Below are 11,037 nucleotides of genomic sequence, written 5' to 3'. Positions count from 1 at the left end.
AAGAAGAAAAAAGAAATTAAAAACCATACCGACCGATGCATGCCGTCTAATAAGATACGAAATTAAGCAGCATTAACTGCGGCCTTCATAATCAATTTGGGGGATTTTCCCAATGCATACTACCTATGTGCTCCCAATTAGTCCTCAAGTTAAATTTCTCAGCCAAATTAATTTTTTGTTCAATAAAATGACATAAATTACCTTAAAAATATATGAAATAAGTTAACAAAAGGGATAGATTTGTTGAACTTCAGCTTTTTTTCATTTTGCAGTGCCGGATACAATGCTGAGCCAACCGCATGTGCTTAGGCGCCCCCGGGCCAACCCAGTTGCAAACTCTACTATGGTGAGCTGCTAACTGTAGTAACAGTAACAAAATCATGGATCTGTCATCAAAATGCAGAATATTGGAAGCTACACAACAGGTGTTAGCGTGGACAAGAAATTTGGTAGATTGACAAACGACAGGAAACAGAGAAGTGAGCAACGAAATTCACTATATATTAGGGGCCCAAATGACGGCTCCAACCCTTTACTCTTCAAGGGGATATAAACTTTTTGCATGAACAGTAGATTTTCTGTGCAGAAAGTGTACATTAATTGGTTTGTTTTCAATGAAATTATGGAATCCTCCACACGGTTGACGAGGAAGCTGGCAGCTGCCATGCTTATCAAAAGTGTGATAAACCAGGAATAGACCAAACAGATCCGTAGTAGCAACTGCAGCCAACAGCTTATAGCTACGGCATTTTCTCTGTTACCAAACTTATTACATTCGATTTTGGAGTGTGGTTTGTGTAATTCAATTATCAAAGAGGGACGACCTGCGTTTAAATGTACAGATCGTGAGACAACTGTTGTAGCTATACTAACGTAACATACATATTTGTGTCGTCCGCCTTTCAGAAACCCCAAGAATCAAGCAAACTGATGATCGAGAATTACATACAGTTCAGGACTACAGAATCAATAAAAACAAAAAACATGTGGAATGAATTAGTATGCAAAATTAGAGGCCATGAATCCTCTTTACAACACAGAGGACCACAGCAACGGCATCCAGTATACATACGATAAGAGAATTACAGCCAGCACATGAGATAATATGCTTGCAGTAATAGACTGTACAATTGAAAGAATATCGCAGGGGCCTCCTATCTCAAACCTGAAGGCTGTCCATAACCATGTGGCTCGCGCATTGCAAAAAACCCATGTTCGCTCATACTCCCCCTCAACCTGTAAAAGGATGGTTTGCTGTGGATTACAGGACATGATCTGTTCTGCCACCTTGACGGCGATCCACGTAAATCCAAGATGCGCCCCCCCTCAAAGGTTAACGTGGAATGTGGCCTTTCGATACCATCAAGAGGATCTGAACTATACTCCATGGTTGTAATAAAAGATGAACCATATTCGTAACCTGGTCGTTCTCTTTGCCACCAACTGTTTTCAGGAGTAAAACCAGGCCTGAAATCACACTCAGGACCTGATGAATCTTCTCTATGACTCTGACAATCTTCACAAGCCTCATCCGCATCATTATACACAAGTTTCAATGCTTGGACAACTTCACCCATGAATGGCCTCTGAGACACCTCAGGGTGAACACACATTGAGGCAATTGCTGCCACCCTCGCCATATTGTCAAAGTTGTATTTTCCACTCAATGAGGGATCTACCAGCCGTTCAAGCCCTTCCTGGCTTGTCAGCAGTGGGCGTGCCCATGTTACAAGGTTCTCCTGCCCAGGAGGTTTAGACATGTCCACTGGCTTCCTGCCTGAGAGAAGTTCCAGCAATACAACTCCGTAACTGTACACATCACTCTTAACAAGTAGATGCCCAGTCATTGCATATTCAGGTGCCACGTACCTGCATAGGCAAAGACTTGCTGTTAAGAAACAGGAAACAGAATGAAATCTTACATGCCTAAAATGCAGAAACAAATTCAATTTTACCCAAAAGTTCCCATCACTCGAGTGGATATATGCTGACTTCCATCAGAGGCTTCCCTAGCCAAACCAAAATCTGAAACTTTAGGAGTGAAATCATTCTCTAACAACACATTGCTCGCCTTGAAGTCACGATGTATGACACGTGGATTTGAATCTTCATGAAGATAAGCAAGCCCCCTTGCAGCACCAAGGGCAACCTTCATACGTGCATCCCAGTCAAGTGGTGCATTTTGCTTGTCTGCACCTGTTAAATCAATGGAATTAAAGCAGTGTGATTGCGTCACAGTAATTATATACAACACCTGTAAACATACCATGCAAGTGAGATTCAACACTTCCATTATGTATAAGTTCGTACACCAGACAGCGGTTATGCTCCTCAATACAAATACCAATCAGTTTGACAAGATTTCTGTGGTGCAAGCGACTGAGCATCTCTACTTCAGATATAAACTCGCGATCTCCATTCTGATTATCCTTTGTCAGCACTTTAACTGCAACTTCTGTTCCATCATCTAAAACTCCATGATACACACGTCCAAAACCACCCTCACCAAGGACCTTTTCATAACTAAACCCATCTGTAGCTCTCTCAAGTTCCACTAGTGAAAATGTCTTGACTGAGAGCATGCAGGGAGCGACACTGGATACAAGCGACATCGACATTGAGCTTCCCATGCTGCTTGACAGTAGCGATCTAATACCTATAAAATATGGATAACGTGACATCAGTCTGCATAAACTACAGACCTACAGGTACTAGCCAAATCTTGCACAACCTTTTACAGTTAAAAAGTCAACAGAATAGATACAAAGCCAAGATGACAAATTATAATTTACTCAACAATTAAATGTGTTGCTTTGAACTGAATGCTTGAACATTGCTCCTAAATAAATTGAAGTGTATCCTCTAAAATATAGCACCTAATTTCATCACCATATCCTTAAATTTCAAGTCGGGTTTCAGGTATTACTGTATTCTGCTACTGAAATAGGAGTAATTCATGAAAGCAAGAATTAATTTAGAAAAAATATGCCAAGTGATGTCATACCAGATCTTTTTATGATTGAGGAAGTAAAAGCAGCACCATCAGCAGAGGATGCACGTCTGTACTTCTTGCACTTCAAGAGGAGAATCCAAAAGGCCCCAGAGCATACTAAGAAAGCAACAACTGAGGATAACACAATAACAGCAACTGTCCTACCATTCATCTTCACATTTCTGCTGATAACCTTTGCCACAAAAGGCTGTTCAGTACCAGAAATGGAGCCACCACCTGGGCTCAGTGGTGGGGAGGGAGGAAGCCCTGTCAAGTGTCAACCACATGAATTATTAAATTGATGAAAAACTAAAAAACTAAGTATAGGACTATAAGATATGGTAACCGTGCATGTGATACCTGGATAATGAACATAAACAACTTCATAGTCACCAAAATGGGAAGCATTTATTGCCACTTTTTTTTGCCAAAACCTCTCATAAATCAATAAAGCAGTTGCATTATCAAACTTTTCCCCAAGAGGAACCAGATCAATATTCACAACTGTTTTTTCCTGATCTTGATTATCTGCATCAGCACCCATGATCCTTACTTGACTTTGTTTTAGATATGTGCCTCCTGCCACGTCAATTTCCAACTCAGCAATAAGAGGGAACACTGCATAAGAAGCTACTCCAAGCTTGAGTTTAACACGGATTGGCAAAACACATCCGCAAGGTGAACCAATTGGAGTTGACGTTAAAGGATCAATGCAACTATTTTGTTCGCAACCTGCAAAAAAAACCACTAAATAAGTCCATATTGCCTCATTCAAGAGCCTTGAATGAACAGAAATATGCATCTTGTCAATATGGTCATAAAATAAATGCTTCAATATATATGGTGAAAGAAATCAAACTGATCATTCTCAAACCTTCACTGGCTTTTGGCGAAGATGCTTCAGGTGAACTAACAACTGTAGTATCATTATGTGACTTTGACGGAGCACCACTAGGACTAATAACAGGCCCTGAAAACAATTGACATTTGGTTGTGAAGAGAGAGAGAAAGAAAGAGAAAAACTTCCATCAACTCATCACCACTAACTTTGCTACCTGGATGACTAGGAGGCAGTGAGTGAGAATGCACAGGACGGTGAGAATGCCTGTGAATCCATGTGTGAGTTGGATGTGATGGACCATAAGCAGGTTTGGGCGCTCCAGCTGTTTAGGAAAATTGGATTAGCTATAAGATATATTTCAGCAGTGGAAATAACTTGTGCTGCTGTGCACTTTCTAGGCTTGGATTGATTGATTAGCAGAAGGTAAGCCTGAGATACACCTTGAGGGGGAGATGCAGCTCTTGGTGGCAGATGTCTGGAAGCACTTCCTGAAGGAGGGTGTGCATGACCAAAGTTATATCCTCTTCCTGTAACAAAAAAGCAGAAGTATGTGAACCCTCCAGAAAGATGGAACTAATGAATAAAATAATGAAGAGGGAAAGCATTCCATTGCATTCAAATAGGAATTACTAGTACAAGCAAATGAATGAACTACTTGAGAAATACTTTAAAGCTCTACCAAGAAAGAACGAACAAAGCTTCTAAGAAGATGCAAGAGAAAGAAGAAAATACGTAATATCTTCTCTTCTGAAAGCATGACTTCCTTCTCATCCATTAGATAAACCCCAATAAGGAAAGGGTGCATTATTCCTCTTCAAAACACCTCCTAGTTCCACATCCCTTCATCAACTTATTCTTAAACATTCAAATGAGTTATTTGATGGCTCCATCCCAGTGCCCAAGTCTTACCAACTCCATCTGGAACATAACCAAGTAGTGGAAACAATTCTTCACACGCTTCAGCATGAAAAAAATACAGTCTACAACTGTTGGAACTCTTATTTCCCTTAGAGATATGAACAGATCAGTTTCCAACTTGTATTTCCTAATCAGAACTTAACCATCTCATAATTTTAGATTAGAAGAATCCCTAACTGGGCCATTGACCTAATCTGAGTTACTGAGTTCATCACTGAACCTCAAAACATATGGATGTTTGAGGTCGTTGAAACTGAGCACACGCTTCTCCATGACTCTGCAAATAATAATACAGATATTTTGAAAATGCCAGAGATAGAGGTCCTCCTGAGGTGCCTTGAGGACTGAAAATAAACAGCCAGCATTATAAGACAACCTCTGGACTTGGCATACAAGCACTGAACATAATGAAAGCCAGGTGCCCAACCACAGAAATCTTGTACCAGCCAAGAAAAAAAAAAAAAGGAAACACAAATGAGAAATATGCAGAGTAAAGCCTTCTCAGGAAGTTCAGTGCATGAAAAATAAAACGTCTACTGCTTGAAGACAAAGCTTTTGGAGGTAAACCAGTGAATTTCAGTAGTTGTCCATCTTTCTTAGACCTATTTAGTATTTTCCTATACTGAAATAAGTGAAAGTGAATGAAACTCTAGAACTTGTAAAGAGAATTTTACACATATAGCAACAAAGCTTATCCTCCTCAAGGCTTCAAGCACATAATCCCAACAAATCTATCCAATGGGTCGATCACTGCTCTAGATGAGATACAGATGCGGTAAAAAGAACAAGTGTTTTTGCCAGGCTTTTCTTGACGTGTAGAGGATTGCAGCCACAGGATTCATTAATAAATCCTAAATAATATGATCAATTGATCATTAACAGAAAGATGCTTAATATACAAGACCCATAATCACACAGTCCACACATATTATTGCAGGGAATGTATCATCAAGATTTATGTTTTGCATCTTAATATATCTCAGATGGTGATTTTGAACTCCAGGACAGGGCAGCAAGATGCTGTGCTATGATTTACATAGTTTTTTTATTAACCAGGCTAACTTAACACCAGCTGAATAATAAAAGAAAGTTTAAGAAAAATAAAATAAAAGCAATCAATCACCCAGCACCATTGGCAGTTATTCTTTTGGACTCAGTATCTGAATATAACCTAAAGAATAAAATGAAAAATCCAAATACCAAACGTGAATCCAAGTGGATCCTGTAAGCCTGGAGGGAGAGGTGTTTTCACTCTGCATCATTGGCAGTTAAAGATGCACTGAAATCACCTTCCTCCAAAAGAATCTATCTTCCCTGCTTAACAAACAACACCTCTACATGGGCATGAATGCATGCACAGGCACCTCTCTGTCTGCCATCAGCATGTGGACAAGCATCATCAACATCCATCCATGAAAATCACACGCATGTATGCCCACACACCTAAAACATGTGTGTTTATTTATTTACACTAATTTGGATAAACCTAACATTCTTCACCTGAATGCCGGAATGGAATGAAGGAATGCCTCCTCGATTTGTGTTTCATAAGCATCAAAGCAAAATGCAGTGGCTGGGGATATGAGACCCCTGGGAACAGAATGAAAAGGACCTGTCAGAATATCTGAAATCCAACGCAACTTGAAAATTGTGGAAATAACTGGATATCTACTTCAGGCAGCAGATTTATTCAACTAGAACACTAGGAGCTATGGCTTGTTCATCAATATTGAACATGACAAATTCTTACCGTGATTCACAGATGGATCACCAACGGCTATTTGTTTTCTTGGAGAAGCCACTGGAGGCAAGTGTACAGGCAGCAGAACATTTCCTTAAGAGGAAGGCAATGAAAAATGTTGCTTCATGATTGCCAAGAATATAAATGATCCAAAGAAATGTGAATCTCTAGGAAGAAAGTTAATTTCGCTTAATGAAGAGAATATCAGAATTAAAAATTGGCAATTGAGCCTGAATAAGATGCTTCTCTCTAGGTTCAGCAAGCACAAACTAACAACCAGTTAAACAATATGTCCTAAAATGGCTTTTTTGTAGAAGAATAAAAATCTAAAGAAGTAGCATCTTGTTCATTGATTCCTTAATCTTAGTCTTGGCCAACAAGCAGTAGACCAAAATATTTGTTCATGCAAGACAGTGGCCTTGACAAGTTTGCAACTTCTCCTTCAAAAGCATCGCCCATCCATAATTTGTCAACTCATGTACATCCATTTCACCGAACACCTATGCTTGCAACACTACTCACTATCCCAGCTCCTCTATATACCATTCCTTTTCTTCTGATTCTCATGAATGCCCCACCTTGGATTAGTCTGAGACTCTGAGTGCAATTTAAACAACATATTCCTGGTTAAAGAGAGACAACTTCATCATTTGTCCAAAAGTTTCAACTCTACAACCGTTTCCTAAAAATGGTGACTAATCATGTCAAAGCAGTGAAGCACTACTTTTTTCTCAACTTGTTCCTAAGTGTATTTAGTTTTTCTTTAAAGAATGGACTGTTGCTGAATGAAAACTCGAGAATTTGTTTGCCTCTTTCGCTGTTCAAGCTTCTAAAAAATATAATAAAGTTTTTGTGGTTATGTGTTGATTTCTGCTAATAAACTTGAATTGTCCACACAGTTTATGAAACCCAGTAGCTAAAATCTGAATGTAGAACTATTTACATTTTATATTTCCCATGCTTTTTTCACATGATGCATGTGGATCAAGAAGCATCTTAGTAAGGACCTGGTAATTTGTTGCAGTGAAATTTGGCCTTTTTGCATAAAACAACTTCTGTTTCCCCTAAAAGCAGAGTTTTGACCTTCACCAGCTGGTGTTTTGATGCTTTAAAGACCACTTGGCCCTGTCCCAGACCATTCATTGCACCATGACATATGACTAGTCTTATGTTCGATGCATGTGATCAGAAATCATAGAACAACAATAAAAGAATTATGAACAATGAACGAATGAAGTCATAAGTACCAGCCACATTTTTAGATTATTACACCAACAACAAGGCCATTGACCTAAGAAGCGGCAAATATGCATCTCGTTCGACACAGAGAAGATGGTTGTCTGGAGTTCGATGGAGTCAACATTTGCGACTTCAATCAACATATAAAACGTGCTCGACTCTTATTACCTCACCTGCATCCAACCCTGCCAACCTTGTGCATTATGTGCCCCATGAAACGCTCAAATGCTAACATAAGCCGATAAGAAAGGAATGACTATCACCAGACTCACTGTCGATACTTGATAAATAATATCAATATCCTGTCTATGCCCAGGCTAGGCACTCGATGTGGACCGTCAACAACGATCATGATCTACAAGCGCAAACTCATTAACCATAGCAACACCTCGTCAAGCTCTGGCTTCAATATGTAACGCGGTAGGAACCACGGTCTTGACATACATATTGCAGAAATCCAGGAGCCCATAGACATAAAACCCCGAAAAATATTCCTAACTCCAACAAGTTCACCGAGCAGCTAGGGCTCCAATGTCTGGTCTTATATCTCCAATTCCATTTGCTGACAACCAAAAACTATAGCATTTCCATACATCCTTTGTTTGGCTTCTAAAATAGCAACTGGACAAGCATGCTTAACGACAGATATGAGGAAAACATTTGGAAGCACACTGATTTGACATTCTTAAGAACAAAAAGAAAAAAAAAAGGAATCCAAGACAAGGGAAGGAAAAAAACTGAAGAGCAGCGGAACCATAACTCAACCACTTACCATGCACCAGCAAACCGAAACTCAGAACCGAGAAGCCAATCGCCACGAAGAGAAGATCCAACCGCAGGATCACCATCTCCTTCTTCGCCGCCCTCCAGTCTGGTCAACAACCCATCACAAACCTCACTTGAACCATCAACAAGCCCTCACTTCCACCAACGGACCCAAGCAAGAGCCTACCCCCTAAAACCCATTCTTCAAAACCCTTTCCTCCACCTCCCCCAAACAGCAATAGCGTTCCACGACGCCAACCAAAGCCCATCTCCCCCGCTCTCTACCCCTCCACCACCATCACCCACAAACCCAAGCAGCCTAAGAAATCAAGCAGCCATACCACATTCCAAAGATAAGTTAACAATATGGGCTTGGTTAGGATGTCACAGTCAATGAGTGAGGCAAAAGTAAAGAAAATGCTCAGAATAAGGGAAGCAACAACCACCAACCAGAAAAGAAAGAAGAAAGAAAATGGGCATGAAGAGAGTGAAGAGAGGAATGTGAGGAAGGGAGAAGGGGCAGATCCAGTTGTGGGGAGGCGGGGAAAAGGCAGTGTTGGAGTTATTGGGTGTGAGATCAGTAGCAGAAGTTGCTGCAGTGGGTGCTATTACAATGACCACTACAGTGTTGTAGATAGAGAAAGGAGAGAAATTTTTCCTTTTCGTGAAAAGGTGGGGAGGGGAAGGGAGTGGAGTGATGGGGAGGTGCCAACTACCTAGTGAATGAGGGAGGAGGGAAAAGGGCAGCAGTAGACAAAAGGGTGGGGGAAAAGACAGATCCCCTTGTTTGCCTCTTGGGGGATGGATCTTAATGCCATGGTCGATGCGTCTATGTACTTAGGATGAGATAGTCATCTGACCACCTGATTCTCGGCAGCCATGGATTTAGGGTTGGACGGTGGACGCTGGTTGATCTTGCTCTCTCTGTCTCCCTTTCTCTCTAGGCAGAGAACTGATTTCTTTATGAAGCAGAGAATTGTGCGGTGGAACCATCTTTGACTTGATGGGATGGCCCAGGTCAGCGCCACAATATGTCTCTCTCTCTCTCCCTTCTTGCTGGACAGTGAGAACTCTCATGTGGATGAACTAAAATCCAGCATGTTGTGACACAAGTTGAGATTCTTAAAGAAAGTTTAACGTACAATTTGTTCTGTGTGGCTCCATCGTCGGAAATGGTTGAGACAAACCAATTATGATCCATGTGCGAACAGGTACATCATCTGGAAAAGAAAATTCACTTACTTTTTCTGTAAATAAACAAGGCTTTTTTTTCCACATGTTCTTAAATTGGCTCTTACATCCAAGACTCTTTCTTAAGAAAGAAAAACTAGTAATTGAAGTGATTCTCAACAACTTGATCTTCTACCTTTTCTATAAGATTATAGTTGAAGGTATATGATGTTCCCACTAAAATCCTACATACTTCATGCTCGTCTCATGTCAAAATCCCATCAATAATTAACTTTTACAGAGTAATACTTAGATTACATGAATTTAAGAAGCATGCAAATCCCATTAACATCTAAAACATGAACATTCAAATTATAGATCTTCTCTTCAAGCCTTGAGAAAACAAGAAAATGCATTATGTTTGTAAGTGTTGATGGAATCGTGTGTCGGTCCACAGGCTCTATGTTTCTGCATGTACACGTGCACTTTATCTCTAAAACGATAGCTGCGGAGTCCACCTTTTAGTCGTCATCACATCGCGTGCGTTCATTTTTTAGATGAACGGCTACAGGTCCACGTCACATCGGCAGCTTCCAATTTTGGCCCCTTCTGAGAATTGGAAAACGTGAGGCCGAATCGGCCCGTCGGCCGATATATTAATTAAAAAGTAATTTAAAATAGTTAAACCTTGACGTATTCGGCCCGTATAGCCTCGTATCGGCCAGTACAGGCCGATACGGTAATAAAAATTAATTTAAAAATAATCAAATTTTAGTCGTACTTGTATACTAATATTAATAATATGCATAGCTTTTCTCGGTTATAATATAAGAAGAAAACCAAATTTACAACATCAATTTTCCATGTTAAAGGAAAATTTTTATTTAGGACTCCAACTTTTAACCAAAATTCTGAATAAGAAACCATCTTTTTTGCCATTTTCTTGTACACATAGTTAACAAAGAAAGTTGCTCAGGATATTGCGTTTTTTTTTTCTTTTTTTTGTGGAAGGCTTTTTTCTATTACAAATCCTTCAAAACAAGACTTTTTGAGCATATTTATATTCATATTTATATAATATATTTATATTTATAGAAAATATCCATATAACATATTTGTGCCTATAAAAAGTATCCTAGCTTACATGCAGCTTACCCACTAAGATTAATGGTCATTTGAAAAGAAAAAAAAAAAGGCCCGATAAAAGGTTGCTCGATGTACCTGGTTGGACTAGTGGTTGGTAGGTAGCTAGACATTAATTTGAATCTCAATAGCATCTATCCCTTATATAAGTCCAGAACATATGAGGAATGTCGAGTAGCAAAGTTACATGGTTGTTAGTATGGGCAGTTGCCCTCACAAACACTCTTA

General features: G+C 39.7%; 1 protein-coding gene across 1 annotated transcript; it reads right to left on the bottom strand.

Annotated features, from left to right (window-relative positions):
* Nucleotides 1-918: 918 nt before the first annotated feature.
* Nucleotides 919-9,433, bottom strand: LOC116265688 (receptor-like serine/threonine-protein kinase ALE2). The gene is made up of 11 exons (XM_031646486.2): nucleotides 8,504-9,433; nucleotides 6,502-6,585; nucleotides 6,252-6,341; nucleotides 4,274-4,360; nucleotides 4,048-4,155; nucleotides 3,867-3,962; nucleotides 3,353-3,724; nucleotides 3,005-3,259; nucleotides 2,267-2,656; nucleotides 1,956-2,196; nucleotides 919-1,869 (listed from the first exon to the last, which is right to left on the bottom strand). The coding sequence occupies exons 1-11, from the start codon at nucleotides 8,577-8,579 to the stop codon at nucleotides 1,155-1,157; spliced, it is 2,514 nt and encodes an 837-aa protein (XP_031502346.1). The 5' UTR covers nucleotides 8,580-9,433; the 3' UTR covers nucleotides 919-1,154.
* Nucleotides 9,434-11,037: the final 1,604 nt, after the last annotated feature.

Source organism: Nymphaea colorata, chromosome 12, assembly GCF_008831285.2.
Source record: "Nymphaea colorata isolate Beijing-Zhang1983 chromosome 12, ASM883128v2, whole genome shotgun sequence".
Taxonomy (NCBI): domain Eukaryota; kingdom Viridiplantae; phylum Streptophyta; class Magnoliopsida; order Nymphaeales; family Nymphaeaceae; genus Nymphaea; species Nymphaea colorata.
This window is presented reverse-complemented; position numbering and strand designations above follow the sequence as displayed.